This window comes from Tubulanus polymorphus, chromosome 1, assembly GCF_964204645.1.
Source record: "Tubulanus polymorphus chromosome 1, tnTubPoly1.2, whole genome shotgun sequence".
NCBI classification, from domain to species: domain Eukaryota; kingdom Metazoa; phylum Nemertea; class Palaeonemertea; order Tubulaniformes; family Tubulanidae; genus Tubulanus; species Tubulanus polymorphus.
In genome coordinates, this window is record NC_134025.1 from 30141664 (window position 1) to 30164941 (window position 23278).

The 23278-nt window shown below is 36.6% G+C and overlaps 1 protein-coding gene across 1 annotated transcript in view; it reads right to left on the reverse strand.

Moving 5' to 3' along the window:
- Nucleotides 1–881: 881 nt before the first annotated feature.
- Nucleotides 882–23278, reverse strand: part of LOC141903873 (voltage-gated delayed rectifier potassium channel KCNH8-like) — a 64315-nt gene continuing 41918 nt past the window's right edge. Inside the window, exons 4-16 of the mRNA XM_074792233.1 lie at nt 19099–19254; nt 18148–18308; nt 14024–14261; nt 13231–13391; nt 10754–10964; nt 9234–9422; nt 8291–8490; nt 7326–7575; nt 6693–6910; nt 5342–5374; nt 3120–3310; nt 1968–2101; nt 882–1653 (exon numbers count right to left, since the gene is read on the reverse strand). Coding sequence (XP_074648334.1) covers nt 929–1653; nt 1968–2101; nt 3120–3310; nt 5342–5374; nt 6693–6910; nt 7326–7575; nt 8291–8490; nt 9234–9422; nt 10754–10964; nt 13231–13391; nt 14024–14261; nt 18148–18308; nt 19099–19254 — 2867 coding nt within the window. The 3' untranslated portion in view covers nt 882–928. The remainder of the gene's footprint in view (nt 1654–1967; nt 2102–3119; nt 3311–5341; nt 5375–6692; nt 6911–7325; nt 7576–8290; nt 8491–9233; nt 9423–10753; nt 10965–13230; nt 13392–14023; nt 14262–18147; nt 18309–19098; nt 19255–23278) is intronic.

Here is a 23278-nt window from a genome sequence, read left to right on the forward strand (position 1 = left end):
TTTTTCAGATTTAATTCTAACCATTTGCTATAAGAATTGCCTGGCTCATTTCAGAACAAAATGTGTTGTTCACTGGCTACGAAGAATCCTAGTTCAAAATCCTACTGTGAATTACCGGTATCATTGAATTGAACTCAACTGTCTCTTATGCACACTATAGGAAATATTGGATGAAATTTTGTGGTTTTTTCAGATTCTATTTTAACCATTTCATTACATGCTGAATTTTCCTGGCTCATTTAAGAACAAAGCGTGTTGTTCACTGGTTGCGAAAAATCCTATTGTGAATAAATGTTCCTATTTTTAGTGAGCTATTGAGATGCCGGAAAAATGGCAGCCCGAACGCTTTTCTAAACTGAACTGAAATTAAATGAATTCAGAGAAACTCCCTACAAAATCATCGCTAATCAGAGAAGTATATTTACATTATTTGAGATAAAACATCGACCCGGAGTTAAATGAGAAGAAATAAAACACGGATAAAAATCTAATAGTAACAAGATTCGCCGCAGTAATGTTTGAAGAATAGTTAAATATAAAATATGAACATCGTTAACACTGTGAATATATCGATCGTTTTTTACATCGATATATTCATCATCTACATAAAAACAGTAGTACATTTTACTGCAAGAAACACACAATAAAACGTATGATTTGTGTAAAACAATTGGATCGGGAAGTATAACAAACTTTTTACAGAATTTCTGCTTATTTTACATTATTTATACTGGAATTTACTCAACTGAGAGATTATCAATAACATACACATATATATATATATATATATATATATATATATATATATATATATATATATATATATATATATATATATATATATATATATATATAATCTCTATATTCATTTTCATACCGGTATCACAAGAAATTTCTGGTTGTGTTTCGCACGACACGCGACGCAAATTTAAAGATCAGTAGATTGCACGTTGTAGACGCTATCCGGATTATTAGACGATGATTTCGTCGTGTTTGGTAGGAATGAATACTGAGGGCGAACGTGAAAACTATGACTCTTCTTCGGACCGTTACCGCTTAAACAAGACAGAGCCATTTCGTCGGTGCTTTTGGAATGAGTAAGATGCGATGGCGGTTTAATCTGCGACGACGCCGGCAACGAATGACGATGTGTCCGTGATTTCGGATCCAAACACGACGAATTATTCGAACTATTATCACAAACGGAGGCGAAACGATTTTTGTCGCCGTCGTCGAGACCCGCTGACGAGGTATGAGCTAACATGTGAGGGTAAGTCAAACCGGAGGTGGTCGATAGTTCCGTAGGTAAAATACCGCTCGCAGCCTCGTACCCGACTGGATTACTAGTCGATGCGTGTAACTGATGCGGAGGACTGTCCCGTTCTACGGATTGTCCGAAATAAAACCTCGGTTTATTCGCGTCGACCGGTGAATGATGCGGGGAACTATGCGATGAAAGCGGGCTACTCGTCGATAACGCGTTCAGAAATTTAACCATCGCGTGTAAATCTTTCCCGAGCGAAGCCACATTTTGAGTTAAATTCACAATTTTTTCATCCAAATTATCGACAGTTTGTTGCGTTTTTGCGAGTTCATCGAGAACGTTTTTCGACACATTTGTGTCTTTGCTATTTGTGCTTCCTGTTGGACTCACTGAAAGAGACAAACAGACAACTGTCGTTTATACTAGATCAAGTTCCACAAGTTTTATTTGAGTTTCATAACTGGAAGTCACCTAATTTTGACTCTAGGACCAAGTTCCATCAGTTAAAATTCTAGTTAAGACTCCAGAGATCAGTTGGACAGTTGAGGCCAAGACCAGTCTAAGACCACCTTGGTTCTTGGTCTTACGATCACACAAACTATAAATAGTTCATGTCCAACGTCCAAATCTTAACCAAGAATCATGGAACCCAGTCCTGATTCAGATTCAAACATGTGGAACTGGGTCCAGATTCGAATCTTACCTTCAGTGAATAATTGTGGAGCCGTTTGACTTGAGCGTAATGATTCTCGGTAATCCTGACGCTGATATAGAGGTTTATTTCTCCAATGAGCTTCGTAACTATGTCTCCTTTGGTTTAGAACATCTGCTGCATATCTGTGTAAAACAATAGAAAACAGTACTATTTGAATAGAATGAAACCTCAATGATATCGATGCGACTTCTGTCTGCAGTGTCATACAATCCCTCCTGATGATGGCTGACACTTTGTGGCATTTCATCTCAATCATCTTTCTAAATGAATTCGTATAAATACTTTACATTTATTCTGCAAAATGCAGTAATGTGAAACTAATCACAATAATGAGATTATCTAAGATGCTCAATTAAAACACATGGATTGTGTTTATCGGTTTCATTTTGTCAATTCCATCATTGAATCAGTACAAGTCGAGCTCAACTAAAGTTCAAATAGGTCAAGCTCATGCTTCAGTCCAGACATAATCGACTAATTGGCCAATTCGAATATGAATTCATTAATGTAGTGTTTTAGTGATATTTGTTCAGTTATGAGAAACTAGAGACAGACGCAATTAATGCGCAGTAAGCACCGTTACAACCGGCAATAGCCAAGGGCAAGATGTATCCAATTATTGTTCTTGCCATGAAATCATCATAATTAACAAGAGAGAGAATATGTGGCAGAAGAGAACAGACCGGAAAAACACTGACACCAAACAGCAGATATATGATTATTATAAAACGTCGTACATATTGATTATTCAAGTGGAGAATTGAAGTCGATCTAATCTATCCACATACAAGTTAGGAAATTGAATCAAGATTTAAAATTTGGATCCAGTTCCGAGTTAGCATTTGACTAAGTTAACTCATTCAAAATAAACTCAATTCAGCTTAGAGTTAGCTCTAACTCACAGCAGTGGAATTAGGTCCAGGGATCAGTCTGGAGGCCCAGTTTCACAAAAAGGTTTAACTCTTAAATCGATTTAATTTCTTCATTAATTCAGTTTACCTAAAATCGATTTAATCATTTTTGTGAAACTGGGTCCTGGGTTTATATCTGATTTTTGATTGAAATCGAACATTGAAAATGAACTAATTCTAATTAAATAGTTGATATCTATGAAACTTGAGTCAGGCAGTTGAAACAAACCTTTGAACTACGTCTGATTTCGTTGCCGAATCAGAATCCTTAGTATTTGGCACATTATTATTTTCATAGTTGTTTTTAGAATCGGGCGACTGTAGAGGAGAAGTCTCTCCTTCGTCCTCCTCTTCTGCCTCTTCATCGTCCTCTGATATCGACGGCAGTGTCAGCGGAGGTAGAATTTCCATCTCCGCTTGCTGGAAATAAAAACGACAAACTGTAAATCCTGAAAACATTAAACATGACACATTCACCGTAGTAGAAATCAGGGGCAGATCCAGAGGCCAATTCTAAAGGACTTTGAAGGCACTTCGATATCCGAGAAGGTAATGTTAGGTTGTACTCCTGAACTGAAAGGCACCAATTTTCTTGGTTGACAAAATGAAAAACAGCACTCGAAAAAATTTGATAGACTTCTCCCAGGATTCACCCCTGAACATACTTTGTGCTGCCATTGTTTATAACAATGAACCTCAGTTATACGATCATTGATAAGGTTTGATTCCGTGATGAAAGCTAATGATTCATTTACTTTTTTTACACGAGTCTCGGCGAGCATCAAAGCTTAAAGAACCGTTTCTGAGAAAAATCGATCTGAAATAATCGATAGTTTTTGACGTAGCTCGTTAACGACGTAAGAACATTATCCGGAAATTCAGGTTTTAATTATAACATTACGTTTAATGTTACACTACAACTGAAGACGTCCCACTATGAACACAGTCAAGCATTATTCATTCGTCAAATGTCACCATGTGTGAACTGAATTTATAACATTTGTGCCGAGAACATTCTGCAGAAACTCTGCTCAAATACGGTCGTCGCTGTCATCGTCGTGCTGGTGATGACACAAGATTCATACAGCAACCGCAATCACACCGAGACTATTTGGCCCGAACTAAACCCGCAGTCAAATTCGGCGCATGCTTAACTAGAAAGCGGGTTCACACGTAGATCACCGACTCGTTACTAAAATGTTATCAAAATGATGCTGTGGCAAGTGAGGTGAGCCACTTCCAGAACCAGTTAGCATTCATGCGCAATAATTTGACCTGTGCTTGAAATGGGCCAAAAATGCTCATGTAATTGCGATTAACTTTATCTGCTGCTGCTGCTGCAATTTTACTGGTAATACCTTCCAAACAAGAACTGAAGCAGTGATAAATCTATCTAATTGATATATGCCTCCAGGTTAAAAATTCCAGGTACTCTCTCATCCCTGGTTAATAGGAATTCCTATTTGATGCATCCATATTTATGGCCACTCATAGTTGTAGGGATTTCTTCTTCAACCAAAGATGTTAATGTCATGAATTGATATTTGACCCAAAGCGAAGAAGCTCAAATATGATAATCATCTCGAGACGTTCCCTTCAAACACAGAATCTGAAGGGTTCTCTAACATATGATAAACGCTACAGGCCGAATGTGTTTTTTGGAATGAAATGGAATGAAAAAAAGAATCTAGAAAAACTATGAAATCGATAAAATGGAAATTTCGATTAAATATTTTCTAAGCATGATTGATGTTGGTTATTCCAGGTCAGTGGAGATTTGAGGTCAATTGAATGATTTTAGACACTGAGGTTCAGTAACTCAAAGGATGTATGATTATTATATCACAGTTACAAGACCTGCAACAAGAGCAAACAGGTTTTGATCGCCGAGTGTATAAGATATGTATATGTAATTCAATCATATTTTCCATCTATTGATAAACTCAACATTTTCTGCTCTAAACATATTTAAATAATCATAGTCGATACAGAGGACAAAATAGAAGAAATCTAGTGCTCAATATTTAATGTGCGATACATGCATTTAATTGAAATCTATTTGTGTAATGTTGATTAATATGAAGAACTGATTGATTTGGATAAGAAATGCAAAGTATCTTTAAACAATGGCTGCAAGGAGTGGTTATCTGATAGAAGGTTTATATACCAAAAATATCTAAACGTGTTTCGGAGGATTTGAAAAAAAAAACAGTAACATGTGAAACATTATAAGTGAACGATAAACCGGAATATTGAATATCAAATTAAATAAGGGCTCGAAAACAAAAATATATATATATATATATCCAAAGAAAAAGCTTTCACCGAAATCTTGATTGTGCATATATGATATTTACATGAGATTAGCCAATAATTTGCATAGCTAGAGAGTGCAATAATTGAAATCCAGCCCAAATGTCTGCATAGCAACATTAATAAACTATACATTACCCTACATACACCTGTCGATACTTCACTGTCTTCCTATAGTACACAATATGATCACTGTACATGTACAATTGTTGTACAATGTCGATGTCGTACAATTTACTAGCACACTTTTACCAGAGATAAACCCGAATAGCAAACTATTCTTAAACATCAAAACAAGGCCTTCAGTTTCACAGTTATCAGTTCGAATTTGAGTAAGAGTTTATGAGGTACCAGTGGCGCGCACCAGATGGCGCAAAAATACATCGGGTTACATGTAGTGAAAATGTGTTCATCTTCGATGACATTTGATGTAAATTGTATGAGACAAGTCATGGAATAGATTTAACATTGACTTTCTCATTCAGTGCAAAGCAAAGATTTCAATGAAAATTGATTTACAAATGAGAAAAGTTGCAATGTAAGAAATTGAAGCGCAGTTACTGAGAAACCACTAGTGACACTGGTAGCTGTACCGATACCTCATTAACTTTATCTGCGATTAACTGGGTCTCTGACCGATTGTTTTAGTTCAGTTTCTAGTTTGCTGTTCAGGTCTGATGATGGGTCTATGCAAATACAATACACAGGGAGGGTACAAACAAAACATCAAAAAAGGCACCGATACATCATGATTTCATTACTATTACTTTTACTAAACTATAACAAGACTGAATCAATTCACAGTTAGTTTCTCAATGTATACTTATATACTCAAACTGTTTCATAATATTCTGGATCCAGTTCTACAGTTGTGAGTTAAATTAGAGTTAAAACATTGGAAATGAACTGATTTTAACTCCAACTCACAACTGTGGAACTAGGCCCTGCTTTTATAAGAGAGACATTGATATAAATTGATTCAGTCTCATTCACAGGGGCCGGTGCCTCTTTCATGCGCTGCTACCTTTTTCATTTTATTTTCAGGTGGAGCCACTAAATTCGTGGCGAAAACCTGCAAAGTATTCATTTTCATATTTAAAAATAAGAAAGTTTTTTTCAAAGGGATTTGGTTATGACTAGAACGTACAGAAAGATGATGTCAAGAGGAAGGGGCTGAGGCAGATTCTAACCACACTGCTGTCTAATGATGAATATAGCTTTTATAACTATTCTATCTATACACTGAAACTGGCGACAAAACGCTGAAAGCAAATTGATTTTAACACAGAAAGATATCATAGGCGTCACCAGGAACTTTTGAAGGGGGTTCAGATTTGTGTTTTGACACGACAGCGTCACTTGCATGCATCTGATGTTTCTTAATATTTGTCATATTGACTGCTATTAGATTCGATCAATCTGGATATGTTCTCTCTGCCCCCTGGTGACGGCTATGGAAATTGTTTTTGAAAATCGAGGACGAACTTACCTCTTCCTCCTCTGCACCTTCGCGCATATTATACGTTAAATCATGTTGGATGTCGTTTGAGAACGTTTCCGCGAATTCCGGATAGTTTTTCAATATCTCGACGAGACCGCAAAGATTAATGCATTGCAAATCGCAGTACGTCAACGATTTTACGTCGCAGCTAGATCTCAATAAGCTCACGTCGTGGTTTAAATCAGTACCGAATAAATCACCCTTGCCTGCAAAAAACCGATAAATTAGACCAGTCAGCGATGATCTGATGAAAGCTATGAGATCACCTGTAGTTCCATCGTGCCGATCTAGATCACAGATCAATCATCAAAGTAAACTATCTCCGTCAGAAATCAAATGAGCTGATGCTTTTTTTACTTATGGAGGTAAATTGCCTGTCTGTCTGTACAGTTTCTCCGCGCGCTAAACGCAGCACAGAAATCAACGGGTTGCAAAAATAGGATCAATTTTTTATCATATCTACTTATATGACTCGTAGCATTTCTGCATGGATCACGTGTGAATTCAATCTCATATCTATAGCTAGCTTTCTAGTATATTTTCTGATCAGTTTTTCATGCGATATTTATAAAATGACAGGTCATTAACAAATCAGTTTTCTAATCAAAGATTGGAACCCACCTAAAATAGCGACAACCGTGTCATCTTTCCATATTTCCATCGAACCGCTACATACAAAATATATATACTTCAAAGCATCTCCTTTGTGAACTAAATATTCTCCAGGAGTGCAAAATGTAGTCTTTATTTGCTGGGCGAGAACTTTGAGGCATCCCTGACTGGCCGACTCGAACAGAGCAAGCGCTAGAATCTCACGATTCAGATGAATCGCGATGTCACCCTTCAACTCTTCTGGGAAAACTTTTAAGATCTGGAAATGAAAAGCAATTATCTGGTTAAGAGATTTTCAGCGACGACAACGACATTGACAAAATATCTTTCAGATGAGAATATCACAAGTTGCATTCGGAACCTCGTGTACTTTAATTAGAAAATACCATCTTAACAAAGAGTTAATTCAACATTGACCAAGTAGTTCTTCTCAATACGTGGAAAATGGTCGCTACAGTGAAACTGGTTTAAGTCGTCAGTTGGGACGAAATGAAGACTTAGTAAATTGAATTTTAAATAAAAAAAGTAGGACAAGTTCAAAAATGTGACGACTCATCCAATGACTTAATCCAGACTGACTGTAGAATATATTCATATCAAATGGAAAAGACAAAATTATTTCAATTTTTATTCGTCCCTTTAGATTAATAAATCAACAGACGCCTGGAGGGAAAAGTGGAAATAATTTTCACCGAAATATCGGATGATAAATTGTAGAATATTCCGCAACAGTTTGCAGAATGAATAAGTAATTAATGAGAGCGAGAGGGAAAGAGGACTGAAGATATATATATATATATATATATATATATATATATATATATATATATATATATATATATATACGACAACAAAAACAATCGATAATAAATGATTTTCTTAAACATGCCGAGACCGGATGTAATTTCTTTTTCTCGAAACGTTGTTGACAATTTCTAATAGAATCTCGTGAAGAAAGACAGAACGATATTCACCTCATTGGTATCGATGCCGTGGTTTATCGACCACATCGTCTGGAAGAACTCCTGCATTCTTTGCTTTAATGGCTTCGGAATGTGATGCGTCCGCGTAAAATCCTTGAGATCACGGGTTTTCGATTGATATGTCGCACGTCTTGCATACATTCGCTGTATTATCGCGGTCACATTACCGAACACAACAGCATGCATAAGAGCTATAAAACAACCAGTTCTCGTTAACCACGTATAATAAACAGTCGCACAAATTACATCTGTTCTATTCCTCTAAACGCGTTATTTACTGAATAATACTCAGACGTTTAGGCCGAATTAAATGACGGAATCAGGATATCACAAACATCATCACATCGATTTACAGCACTCTTCTAGATTCACACGGAGATAATTTGGGTCAGGATGAAATGACCCGGACCAGACCCCGGCCATATTTGGCTGGAGCGCATTCAATCGTTATCAAAATGCCATCAAAATGATGCTGTGGCAAGTGAGGTAATTGATTCCAGATCCAGTTGACATTCACACAAAATAATTTGACCGCACTTCAATTTGGCATGGGCCCGATGATATTGCTCGGGCCCATCTGGCATCAGCGCGACTGGTTGGCCCCGGATTAAAGAGCTTGTGCGATTGTGGCCTATATTTTGGGTTCTACTTCTGACCAATGAAGAAACTGGTCAAAGCCTTATTAATGTAAACGAGATTTGAGGTGAAATCTTACAACTAGACCTAGCTCCACAGTCATCGGATTCAACTCATACTTAAACTTGGTTCATCTCCAATGATTCAAGTCACATTTTAAATCAAAACTGATTCAAGTCATATTTTGAATGAATACTGTGGAACTGCAGCCATTGTAAGGAACATAGAGCAGTCTTATGAATTAAGATCATTTGGGGATTTGGCTTCATAAACCGATTCTCAATATTTCATGATTTACCTCCGACTAACATTGCACAGACGGAGAAGATCTTCTCGACGTTGGTGTTCGCGGAAACATTACCGAAGCCGACACTGGTTAAACTACTGCATGTAAAATACAGCGCTGTGAGGTAGCAGCTTTCTATTGAAGGATGATGTGTTTTATTCATATGTATGTGCAGTTTCTCGGCAAGGTCATAGAGCCAGCCTTAAATTATATAATATATATATATATATATATATACAAAATCAATTATCATGAAATATCAATATTCATTTAATGACAGTGGATTATTTGTAGCTGCGAATTGTCAGGGTACAATTTCGCGATACCAGAATTATTCTTAGTTACTATAGTGACAAACCATCTCAGCTCCGTGAATTCAACTGTGATCTTATCATCAAATAATTGTTTTAACAAAATGCTTTGATTTTGTGGAATGATAATTTCAGAGACAAATATAGAATCGGGTTTCAAATTGATGCGAATAACATTAGTAGAATCAGTGAATTATCATTCACCCAGAAATCAGGTGTCATTTTCTTGAGTATGAAATACTGATGCTTTGGTGGTTAATATCAATAACTAGTGATTAAACAGAAGACAGAATGAATTACATACAAATTGTCAATTTGTGTCACTTCTAAACTTTGAAAATTGTATAGAACTGTAAATAATATTCAGCATCTGCCGCATCGTTATCTACAAACGTTTCCAGAAAGTTTATATATTTATGATATTAATGATTTTGAATACAAAGAGGAGGATTTGTGGTGAGAATCCCGCGTCAAGGTCAATAATATTAGTACAATGAACAGAAAATTGCCTGTCATCAAATTATATCCGAATAACAAGAATTTATCACCCAATTCATTATAACTAGGACCGCGCTTCTAATGATACCGGCAATGATGGTGCTCATGAATCAAAATGATAAATTGAACAAGTTTTCAGCATGATTAAGCCCAGTGCCTCCTGCGAGATTAGAACCAACGGATCAAAATGACCAACACGACCGATTTATCCGTAATAACTCGGTTCCTGTGATAATACAAGTTGTTTATCGTCGATCATAGGTGTATTTATCACATTATAAACATCATACAATCATGTTTTTCGACGCTTTTCTGATATAAACCTGCTTCCAATTACACGGGTTAAGATTTGATTGCTCGGGTTGAAACAGATTTGGAAATGAACTGATTTTAACTCAGGAGTCAAACTCAACTGAGATTGGAACCAACCCATAACTGAGATTTACTTAATCATAGCATGTTTACACAATCACTGGTTAGGCTATTTCCAATTTATCCAGTACTGGGAACCATGGACATAGTTTCAACGTCCATGCTGAACCGGACAAAATCGATGCTGAGCATTCACTGTTTTCACACATTACACTATTATTGTAGCTTTGAAATATGAGAGAAACCTGATGCGCTTGATTGGAAAATAAGACCAGGATATATCAATAAGTAGTTTGAATACAAGCAACTTTTTGAGATATGTTAAAATATCTTCAAGTCGCTGCGACTCACCTGCCTGCCAAGATTCTGTATTTTTATTCAACTCTTCCAGTCCAATGACGTACCACAAACAAGCAAGCCAATGGGCAATCAATGCAAATGTTGACATGAGTAAAGCTAATACGACGGCGCTGTACTGCGAATATCTCTCTATCTTCTGGAGTAATCGAGCTAATCTTAATAATCTAGCTAACTTCAAAAGATGGATTTTCTTCGCAGGTCCCTGAAAGCGTACAAGAAATATTATTATTTGCTTTCGATTGAAAACGCGGATCAAATCGGATAGAATTGAATTGATGGCAGCAGATGAAATGCGAAGATATTTGATCGGTGAGATCAGCACCTCGGTTCTACAGTTCTCCCTTAAGATTCAATTCACGCGCTCTTTTAATTTCAGAGTCAAACTGTTGAACTGGATCCTGAACACCAAGATAAAATTAAGCTAATTAGGGATGATTCGTATAAGTTGAAAGAAATTGTTATTCTGCAAGCAAATTTCAACGACAAAATTGTAAATGAGAATTAATTTTTCAAATTTTCTAAATTTTATAACGATATGAAAGAAATATTTTAAACATATCAAAATGTATAATTCAAAACAAAATTCAATCAATGAAAATTTTGAAAAAGGGGCCCAATGAGTAATAAAAATAAATCCTGGGCTGTTGCAAATGGATTGATATGAGAATATATGTGAATATATCAAAGGTTCTTATTCCTTCTATTTAGAAACATCAATGATTGGATAAACCATGAAAACCACTTCACCAAACACTGAATTTTGAAAGATATACTATTATTCAAATTAGATAATGATTTCTCTTATCTAATTTACACAATGCCATATTTGGATGCAGCAACGTATCGTACAGATACATTATGTAACTATATATTGATATTATAATGATTGACCAACACATACACCTTAGGTTGACATGGTTGACTAAACCATAGTTGTGATTGGTCAGAGCCGTCAGCTAGCTTCACATGCCACGTCTAGGGTTACCATGGGAGACTAACCCTATATTTTGATTGGTTTAGAGCTGGTCACATGGTGTAAACAATCAGACCAAACCTAGGGTTACTGTGTTTATTAACCAGACAAAAGCTAGGGTAACCACATTTACAGGCCAGACTAAAGGTTGTCCAGGATGCGTAACTGAACTTGTGATTGGTTAAGAGCTGGTCACCATGTATCGGAACATATGAATGATGGAATAACCTGAGATCCCAAACCAGAGAGGTTTAAACTATACCCAAACAGCACCCAGCTTCTCAAAAGTGTTGAATATAATTGAAATCAACATCTCTCAATAGTTCACTTCATTACCTTAAGAAGTTTGAATCTTTTGAGAAGCTGGTTCGGAAACAATGAGTCTTTAACGCTATATATGCCCACCGATAGCCTTTTAGATAAATGAAGTTTTGTTTGACTCAAACTGATGAAACTAGAGTTGCATTTGAATGAAGTAAACCAGAGAAAAATTGAACCAGAAATCAGAGAAAGCCTTCTTAAACATACTTCATGCCATTGAAGAGGTTTAAACCGTAAAATATTTGCGGCCGATGATAATTAATAAAATATTTCATAGAAAACGCATTCGAAAATAACATCCACAAACAAGAAAAAACTGCAGTAATAGATATTATTACTAGGATAAGATTCAACAAGAGCCTGAAGGCTGTAAAATATATAAAACAGTCACCTGGTCCTGTAAATCAGAAAAAAAAAGATAATCAAAATTCAGTGAATATAATAAGATTTCTTTCAACAATTTCATGCTTGTATAAATCTCATCAAAGAATTGTTTTAAATTTCTATCTCAGGGGAAGGTGTTAGATATAGAAAAATACGGCATTTTTGCATGTTTGATTGAATTACATGTTTATATGAAACGTGATAGGGTTGTACACCTGTGCAAGATTCAAATATCGAAAGATATTCAATACGCTTGAAGCTCCTTTGAACTAGAAATATACTGCTAAAGAAGCAGCCCATAAGAGAATGAAACTGTCTTATTAATCTATGTATACAATGTTGTATTCTATTACTACTTATAGCTTAGGAAATTGATAGCTGTTACACGTATAAAGTTAGCGTGAAAGCAAAACGTATCACAGAAAAATTGTTCCATTCTGCTATTAATATATCACTAATATTAGCAACTATTAAATTAGTTGTTATATATACATTAGTTCCGTATAACCTTGATAATTCATTCTCTCCCTCTTTCTCTCTCTCTCTAGCTTTCTTTCTCATGCCATACTGATCTCTCCCGCTTCACTCTTCTCTCTTCCTCCTCTTTCTCTCACGCCACATTTTATATTGTATTATGTCTGTGTCGAGGTAAATGAAGTTATTTTTCTATCATATTTCAGAAGATTAAGTCACCGTAGTTATGTGCGAATGTTTTGTTTAGTATTCATGCTCGATGCTAAACGGCACTCATTTCATTTCCAATAACAAGCCTGAACTACCGTCTACTTACCATATCACCGATTTGGAATGCATATAAGAGATCAAAGGGTACAGCTGCCAGTAGATCTAGAAGGAACCAGCCTTTTATATAGTTAATCGCTATCATTTTAGCGTCGTAAACTACTTGACCACTTTTACTCACATAGGTAGTTCTAAAGTTAAACACGATATCTAAAACAAAAGAAAAAATGAATATACAATTACTAATACGTTTATCGCAGGCCTGGTATGCAGAATTGCTTTAAAGCACGCACGCAAAATGGGTTTGAATACTTTGATTTTAATCCTTTGATGCATTGAGTAAGTAGAAGGGATATCAAACTGCAAGGGTAGTCAACCAAGCTCTTAAGGAGCATATCATTAATGAGATATGATGGTCAACATAGTAGAATGCTTGATAATCCTTCAACAAGAGAATTTAAGGGGTAAATTTTTCGAATCAGTTATTCATCCTAAGCCCTGCGTACGGATTCGTGTAATTATCTTAAAAGAACATTCTCGTGGCTTAGTTTCTGTATAGGGAAACTTGAGTAGAATATTGTGAATATTTCATAGGTTAGAAAATCCACATCATTCCCTTCGGTGATTTTAGACAGCATTGCTCATAAGTAGCACTATGTCAGAAGTACTCCGATCAAGTTAGAAACAGTCGTCTTATTTCAGCTGAACCCAGAATCCGACACGTCTATTCATTCACATTTAAATAACATATCAAATGTCAAGTATCATGAACTGGAATAAGCGTTACACTTGACCAAGATTTCTCCGCATAGCGGGGAATGAAGCAAAAAAATATCGCTTACCAATAATGAACAAGACCTCAACAGTGATATCAGGCACGAGCAGTTCCTTTTTGTCGTTTTGCAGGAAGGCCGCGTTATACGGTACAACAACGGCGATGTAAAATGTACACAACAGAATCAACCAATCCCAACCGATTTTAAATATCCCGTAATGTAACAAAATAAACTTGGACTTCTGGTTACGCGCGTCTTGTACTTTATATTCCGGTAAGGCATTTTTCCCTGATAGATTCTGGATCTGTAAAACAGTATAAAATACACAGAGATTTATTAAAGCGATCAGATTTTGACGATGAATTTTTAAAAGAATCCTCCTCAACATTCCGAGCACGTCTCTCATCAGGAACCTCGCGGATGAACAACCATTTCAAATGAGTTTCCCTCACAAAGATTTCAATGGATATCAGATTTTTGCTAATCGTCTCGATGCCCAGGGATGAGAACAACCTTTTTCAAATGAGTTTTCATCGCAAAGATTTCAATAGATATCGGATTGTTTTTACCTAAGTCGTCATTTCTGTTTTATGTGCTGCGTTATTGATTCGTAACATATTTACGACGTGAAACCGCATGAAAAATCTGTGACGTCATTTAAAAAACTTATCAAATTACAGTTTTATTTATGCCTTAAGAAATATTATCATACATAGAAAGATAACATTGCGCAGTAGATATCTATTGGATTCATGTTTTCAGTTGGAGGCCAGGACCCAGTTCCACAGTTGTGAGTTAAGATTTGACTCCGAGTTAACTCATTGAAAATGAACTAATTTCAACTCAGAGTTAACTCTAACTCACAACTGTCGAACTGGATCCTGACTGTTAATCATTACATACTGTGAGTTTAGGGCTGAATCCAGCCTCAGTTCCTAAATACTACTCAGTGCAGTATACATCACCATAGGAGGTGTGCGGGAGGGGGGGTCCTCACTCAAGAAAATTTAGGAATTTCACCACCTCTAGATGCAACTGAGAGACTTGATATTTAATTTTCTACATTTTCCAAATAAGGTTATTCTATGATATATGCTGGTATTTGAGCTTCTGTTATCCATGAGTAACAGAGGTAGGATCTATCCAACCCTTCAGTTTCATCACAATGCTTTCACTAGAAATATGTAGATTGTCACTTGCAAATGATGCTAAATATACATGTGTCAGAAAATTGCATTCTGGCTTCAATCTAGTTCGTGGATAACTAGATCTCTGTCAATTTCCGCACGTAAAATTTGTTTTCATGTTGATCAAACATTCAACAAGATAAATTTACTGTAAAACAATACAAATATAGCAACGACGAAAAGCATTTTAAAATGATTACGTCAATAGCTGATGGCAGTCAACTGTCTCAGATTCACCAATTACAGTTTGCGAGGTTTGAAATTCAAATAACCGACGAAAGAGCCAACGGATATATTCAAGATCTGAAAGGCATGATTTCTCAAGGACATTGAGAACACGCGAGGGATAAATGAGTTACATTACTGTCTTCACATTTTAGAGAATGATCTTTTTAGAGGAAGATTTAACGTTTAGAGTAACTCATATTTCATCAAACCGCATCTTTTCATTGCCAGTTTTGAGTATCGTCAGAAAGGTCACATGGCAAACAATGGTGGAGGAGGACATGTCACCAACGCAATTCATAATATTGGTTTTGTGATTAAAATCATGATGATTCATCAGTTAGGTCCCGAGTGACTGTAATGAGTGGGTGCATCAATCGGTCATAGTTCATCTCTAATATTCATCAACTATTATTAGCAGTAATCACTACAGCACTATAGCGCATAGATCGACTATATAACTGTAACACGTTAACTACTACCTAAAAATAGTGAAAACATGTTTAAAAAAGAGTTAATGACATAATAAATAATGGATGGTTTTGCAATCTCAAGGTCATCAGTGTCAATTCATCACATACACATGAAAACATCACAAAATCACAATACGTTGCTTATGACAACTGTTTCATTTACGATGACTTCAACAATTATGAATAATCTTGATCAGCTTTATGAAACTGGACCAATGTGGTCAGAACAGATTATCATATCATGTATCTTCCATCTGTGGCTTCAATTTATTTCAAAAGCTGCGTTCAGGTTTAGTTTTTCAATCAGCTGCTCTTACTGGTCGAGCTAGACTCAATACTATATGAGAAAGGCTTTCACGGCTTTCACTCGCACAGAGAGAAATTATCCATTTAAAAAGTTAGAATTATCCTGGATTAGTCTTTTTAGTCAGGCTCAACTTGTTCATTCTAAAATGGAACAGACCAATGGCTTTTTGATCACTCGGTCTGTTCTAAATTGGAACGGACAAAGTCTAGAACATTCTAAACACGGCTGAAGATATATCTGATGAAGACGTGAAGAATGAATGGTGATTTTTTAAAGAATGCAGAGAACATTGAACACATCCGAGTATCGAGCGCTGCTACATACGCCAAACTCATCAGCATTTAAATCACAGCCAATCTATTCTGACTCGATACTAAGAAAGTCTAGTATCTGTCGGATTATACCGGATGCTATATTACAGTTTGCGCATTAAAAGCGGATTTATTTCCAAGGCCGGAATTTATTGGAAAATGAATAATACATTGTGAGAAAAAGTTTAAAGTTTTCAGCGAGTGGCGTTGAAGCGATCGCTGCTCGGCTCCGTGCGTTGAGGCTGTCGCCGCTCAGCTCCGTGCTGACAGGTAGAAAATACTGAGCATAAAATATCGACATAAGAGGATTGTTAAAACTCCATCGTAGTTAGGTAAAATTCAAACATCGTCGACTTCTGATATTAATCGCTTTAAGCTTTGAAGATAATTTCAATAATAAACGCTTCCAAGAATTCAGTAAAAACAGGAGATTTAATGACGGAGGTCTGTGTCATTAGTTTAGTCAGTCAGGTGCCTTAACTTACAGTTAAGGTACAGTTTGAGATCAGTCTAAGCTCATTTTGGTTCTACAACTGATCTAACAATCTAAGACCAGTTTCGGCTCATTTTGGTTCTACAACGACGTAAGACTAATCTTAACATTCAAGAGCACTTTCAAACTGAGCCATGATTGCAACTCAACATTTGGCTCTTCACATTATTTTGAACTGCGATGTTTAACATCATGAAACTGCGTACAGAATTCTATTGCACTACAGTTACTGTAAAGGGCTTAGTTTGAGTTTAGATTAAAGCGTTGTTTTTACATGATTAGTATTGATTTCTATTAACACAGAACAGTGGTTCCGATCTAACCTGGCCCCGGCGCCGATGGCGTTTAAAACGCTCTCACACATTAAAGACTCTCAATTTATTCTATGCACGACATCTCGAATTGGTGAGATCAGAATCAACTCAACCGTTATCAGTTTCTACGGCGTTCTATCAACAGATTGAGAGAGGTTTAAAAAATTCAATCTAAATTTCGTACATGTTTTTGTTCGTTCTATTTATGTCGGTTCTGTAGATTACACACGCTGAAATGAATCCTTTGAACTTCAGTCTAACAAATATATTCTACAGACTAGTTAGACGTATATTAAATTAGATTAACTAAAAACAAAAAACTTAAGCAAGTAGCAATGACATACAAAAAACTTAAGCAAGTAGCAATGACATCTATTGATATTTGTCTCAAGCTTAAGTTTGTGAATTTCGAAGCCCAGTTTCCCAAAATAAAGTTATGTTTACTTCACAACAATTCAATATGTGATTACATGATTAAAACTATGGCAGACCTGCCTGAAACCTGTCAGTATCAGAACCTGCCTAAAACCTGTCAGTATCAGAACCTGCCTGAAACAAGTCAGTATCAGAACCTGCCTGAAACCTGTCAGTATCAGAACCTGCCTGAAACCTGTCAGTATCAGAACCTGCCTGAAACCTGTCAGTATCTGAACCTGCCTGAAACCTGTCAGTATCTGAACCTGCCTGAAACCTGTCAGTATCGGAATCAGGGAAAATTATATACATTTTCAGATATTTTTGCGAGTAGTCAAACTTTTAAAGAAACTAGTTTCAAATATGTAGTCGTAGTCAAAGATATCCATTCATTTTCAATGACATTAGAAATGGCAGAATCATTTTCAGGACTTCTACACAGCATCAACGCCGTTTTATAATTTACCTTATTCAACTGCAGTTTACTCTTAGATTTGCTGTCGAATTGTCCAGATAAATGATAAAGAACAGCCCGGCTTCGTCTTCTGCCGGAATGATATTTGAAATCGCCGTTTGGAGTCGACAGATCTTTATATTCCTCACCATCCGAGTCATATTTAATATCAGCTGCAAAATATCGACAATATTTCAGTATCATAATCACAACTAAAATCAGAGACATCCATGAAAAATCTTCTTCATTTCTCATCATGTATTTAATATTTCTCGGTACAAATATATCATTAAAACTGATACAAAAATACTAGAGTTCTATATGAAGGGGTATATGTTAACCATATATGAAAAACGATTGTTCTCATTGTTCTTTTATGGATGTTTAACAATATGAATTTTGTACCGAGATTAAGTTGAGACATATCTATGACTAGTTTTACATGTATTTTATATGCCTTTGAGTGCATCACTTCATTCAAGGATTCAAGTGTAAATGTATTGGGAAAATTCTACTTATAGATGGATGATTCATACACTTTAGTTAGTAACTCAATCATTGGAGTTAACTTTTTATAATAAGATAGGATTCAAACCGACGAACTATGCAAGCCGTTGTGTTAGAAAAAACCAAACTAAAAATGCGGTGAGTTACTCAGTTTCAATATCTAATTCTATTCAAAGATCGATTAACCATTACTGGCTGTAATTTTTGAAAAAGTTAAACCAAAATCCTGGTTTACTTGAACCGCATTTAGAACTTAAGTCTAAATCTATAATAGGGAAAAATTATCTTTTTCTGAAGGTATTAGTGAAGTGATAGTTATCAGCGTGGTAAAACGTGTATACGCAGTTTGTATGCAACACGGCCCCTACAACTCATAACTCAATTCACGATATACAACGAAATATCAGCGAAATAAATCTCTTTTTCTAATCGATCTGATCAGCGGGAATAACTTACACGAACTTGCCAGGGTCGTTTCAGAAAAATCAACGCGATGAGGCATTAATTCCGAAGGGTCTTGCGTGATATCCTTATGCGATGCAAGAAACAGTACGACTTGTCCCTTTTCATTTTTTATCGGGACAATATCCAGTAGACAGATGAACGGATTGCCTGTAAGATAAAACAACAACAATGAGGTCAATATAGAATCAGTGGTCGCAGCACGATAGTGAGTCAGTTGTATATAGCACCATCAAATTTTATTCATTGACACGATAAAAAACAACCATGCAGCCATTAACCTGTCTAAATCGATCAATGTATGACCAACACTAGAATTTGACGGCGATCTATTGATCCAATCTTCTCTATCGCCCGTAAGACTATTTTTTCTCTCGTCGGGAGAATATTGCGTTGTGGAAACTCGATGAAAATCACAAAGCTTACGAGAGATCGGTGTTAGAAAAATATACGCAAAACAGCTACGAAAATAGTTCATGTTTACAAGGAAAGCATCGAATCTCTTTGTTGTTTGATGAATTTCTCGTTTTTTGGTTTTTCTATTCGATATAATCTGATAAATGATGTATTCTGATTAACGAAGCTATTAACAACGCAGTCTCACAGATTAATCCTCCAGAACAACATCCTGAATAGTGATATTAGACAATTCGTGCCCAAATAAATTGCCTAAGTTACGTACACTCTTCTTGTTGATATTATCTTCGGTCATTTGTATAGAATATTAAAAAGTCGCGTTCACAACTAGTTAAATTGGTCTGTTCCATTTCAGAACAGACCATGACGGATCAAGGACCATTTCTCTGTGTATGATTAGAAACATTTCTTCAGTTGCCAGTCAATCACAGTGTTGAGTCTAGCTGGACCAGTGATAATGGCTGATTTAACGCACAGCTTTGATTTGGTCCATTCTGAATTGGTCAATTTCTAGTGCAGGTATAAATTAGAATGGACTGTTTATGCGGTGGTGAACGCGGCTGATCATTACAGCCATTTTAAAGTCCTCTCTTATCGGTGCTCTTTCGCTGAGCAGATTTATTTTGCCCAGGAATCTCTGTATGTTCAGCCCGTATCTAATGATTATTTGTTCACAAATGAGGCAGTCTAGTAATCACGTAGTTCTAATGACTGTCATCTCGCCGGGTATAAATAGCGGAGAACATTTTTATAAGGTGAGTGCGTGATTAATGAAGAATGAAAATTTGTGAAGCTTCTGTCATGTCGACGCACGGTAAACGAATGTTTATAAGGGAACATACCGTTAAACTTTTTTATAGAATGGATTTCCGATAAAACAGATCCGAGATTGTTGCAAGCGCAGAAGCATGAACTAGAACATTTTATCACATAAAATATTCACTTCTTTTACACATCTTTTTGTGCCACATCTTTGTGCGAGCGCAAAACTAAAGAATGTTCTACGTCTGAAATTGCATGTCTGAGATTCTTCATTTCGTGCACAAAATAAAACAACGTTCAATGTCTGAAATTGAAAGCATTGAATTGAATGTCTTATATTGAATATGCATGAAACGTATGTAAGATTCTCCGAGTCGATGCTTCTATACATGAAAAAAAAAACAAAACACAACACAACACTCGCTCGGCGAAAGAGACCCTCACGATGCGAAAAGTGGCTGCAAATATCGATGAAACCAAACATATACCCCACGAAATATAGCGGAATCGAGTGTTTTTATCGGTAAGAGCAGCCTGTAATTTGCCTCAACAACAGACACAGGCAAACCATGTCCTCTCTATCATCAATATACCGATATGTTCTCGCCAGATAAGATGCAAACCGAACTACAAACTATTTGTGCGCGTTTCTGTATGTATTAGAACAGGACAACGAAATCATCGTACGATTCATCATCATTACTCAGATCATTTACTTTTTCATAATTTACAGCTTCGGTTTCATGGCTCGACATATGTTCATCCACAACACGCAGACTCAATGTAGAGCAATCATTTATAAATTATCAAACCACTAATGATCCATCTATTGTTTTTACGAATAGTGAACAGCGTAGCTTTTCCATTTCTGGAAGCATCAAAACATTTCTAGATGATTTACCCGATAGTTCAAGTATCACAAGGACAACATGACTAACTCAGAGGATGTCACACCCTTAACTACAGTTTAACATGTCTACTACTTATCTTAAGCGCACTATCACACGGAGATGATTTGGCTCGGGCCAAATTGGTACAGATCAGGCCCAAGTCAAATTTGGCTTGTGCTTAATCAGAGAGCGCATTCACACGTAAACCACTCATTCGATAGTAATAGATGCTTAAACAGTGAAGTGAGTCACTTCCGGAAACCACGCAATATTTTGACTCTCTTTTTTTAAATTTGGCTCGGGCCTTTTGGTCAGGTCAAACAGGCATCAGTATGAACGGTTGTTCCGGGCATAATTTGGTACGGGCCAAAAATGTTCGCGTGATCGCGGCTTAATACACCAGCATCACCACTAACGAGGTCAAACAAAATACCACGTTTAATTAATCGGCCCGTATGGATTACACTTATTTTATCTACGATATTTGTTTTGAGCGACGACGATTCGAGAGAAGATTGATGAATATGAATTGGAACGATGAATTGACATTCAATCGATAACTAGCAAAGGAAGAAAGATGGTGAAAATTGATGTCAGTCAGTAATCAATGATCAATGCTTCGTTACTGATGCCTGAAATGCAGTCATTACCGAGCGGTTTTAATTAAAATAAAGCTGGTTCAGCTGATCTTCAACTAATCGTCAACTCCCTGACCCTTTCCTGTCAGTCATAAGATGATAGTATTGAAAACTCGGTTGCCTTAAGATCATATACGGGAAATCTTAAAATGTAACAAAAGTTTAGGCTGAAATTAGATCGTCTCTAAGTAAGTTACGTGGACACAGTGTGATAAGTCATCACATTACCGCTGAAGTCTTGCTTATCTTAATCTCAATTTGTTTTTCCAATTCAATTTACTAAGTGTTATTCATTGATGATCGTCCCAACTACGTTGAGTTTCAGTGTGTCGTATCTAACAGTGTCAGGTATATTATCAAAGAGAAACTGTGAATCAACAACTCACATTTTCAGCTGACATTTTATGTCCGCTTTTATCTAATTGTCAATGTGAGTCATCGGTACATGCGACTTGAAATGAGCCGCTCGTCAGTACACATGAGTTGAAATGAGCTGCTCGTCAGTACAAATGAGTTGAAATGAGCTGCTCGTCAGTACACATGAGTTGAAATGAGCTGCTCGTCGGTACACATGAGTTGAAATGAGCTGCTCGTCAGTACAAATGAGTTGAAATGAGCTGCTTGTCAGTACAAATGAGTTGAAATGAGCTGCTCGTCAGTACACATGAGTTGAAATGAGCTGCTCGTCAGTACACATGAGTTGAAATGAGCTGCTCGTCGGTACACATGAGTTGAAATGAGCCGCTCGTCGGTACACATGAGTTGAAATGAGCTGCTCGTCGGTACACATGAGTTGAAATGAGCTGCTCGTCAGTACAAATGAGTTGAAATGAGCCGCTCGTCAGTACACATGAGTTGAAATGAGCCGCTCGTCAGTACACGTGAGTTGAAATGAGCTGCTCGTCAGTACAAATGAGTTGAAATGAGCCGCTTGTCAGTACAAATGAGTTGAAATGAGCCGCTCGTCAGTACACATGAGTTGAAATGAGCCGCTCGTCAGTACACGTGAGTTGAAATGAGCTGCTCGTCAGTACACATGAGTTGAATTGAGCTGCTCGTCAGTACACATGAGTTGAAATGAACCGCAGTCTCTGATAGTTGAACTTGTGGACAGTATGAATAAATGATAAAAACTCATCAAGTAACTGAACCTGAAGAAGATTGCTTTCATCGAGAGAGGGAGAGAGGGGGAGAAGGGGGAGGGAGAGAGGGAGAGAGAGGGAGAGAGAGAGAGAGAGAGAGAGAGAGAGAGAAGCAGGAGAGAGGAAGGGAGACCGGTGACTTTGGGGTCATCGGTTTTATATCTCCATAAAATATGTACATGATCGGAATTTATTATTGTTTGATAAATAGAAACTTCACCCGCAGAAAACACGAGTAATTGATTTGTTCTTTTATCTCATTCAGTATTCTGCGTATTTTATGAGGATAGCATATGTCACACGATGGACGTATAAACTACAGATT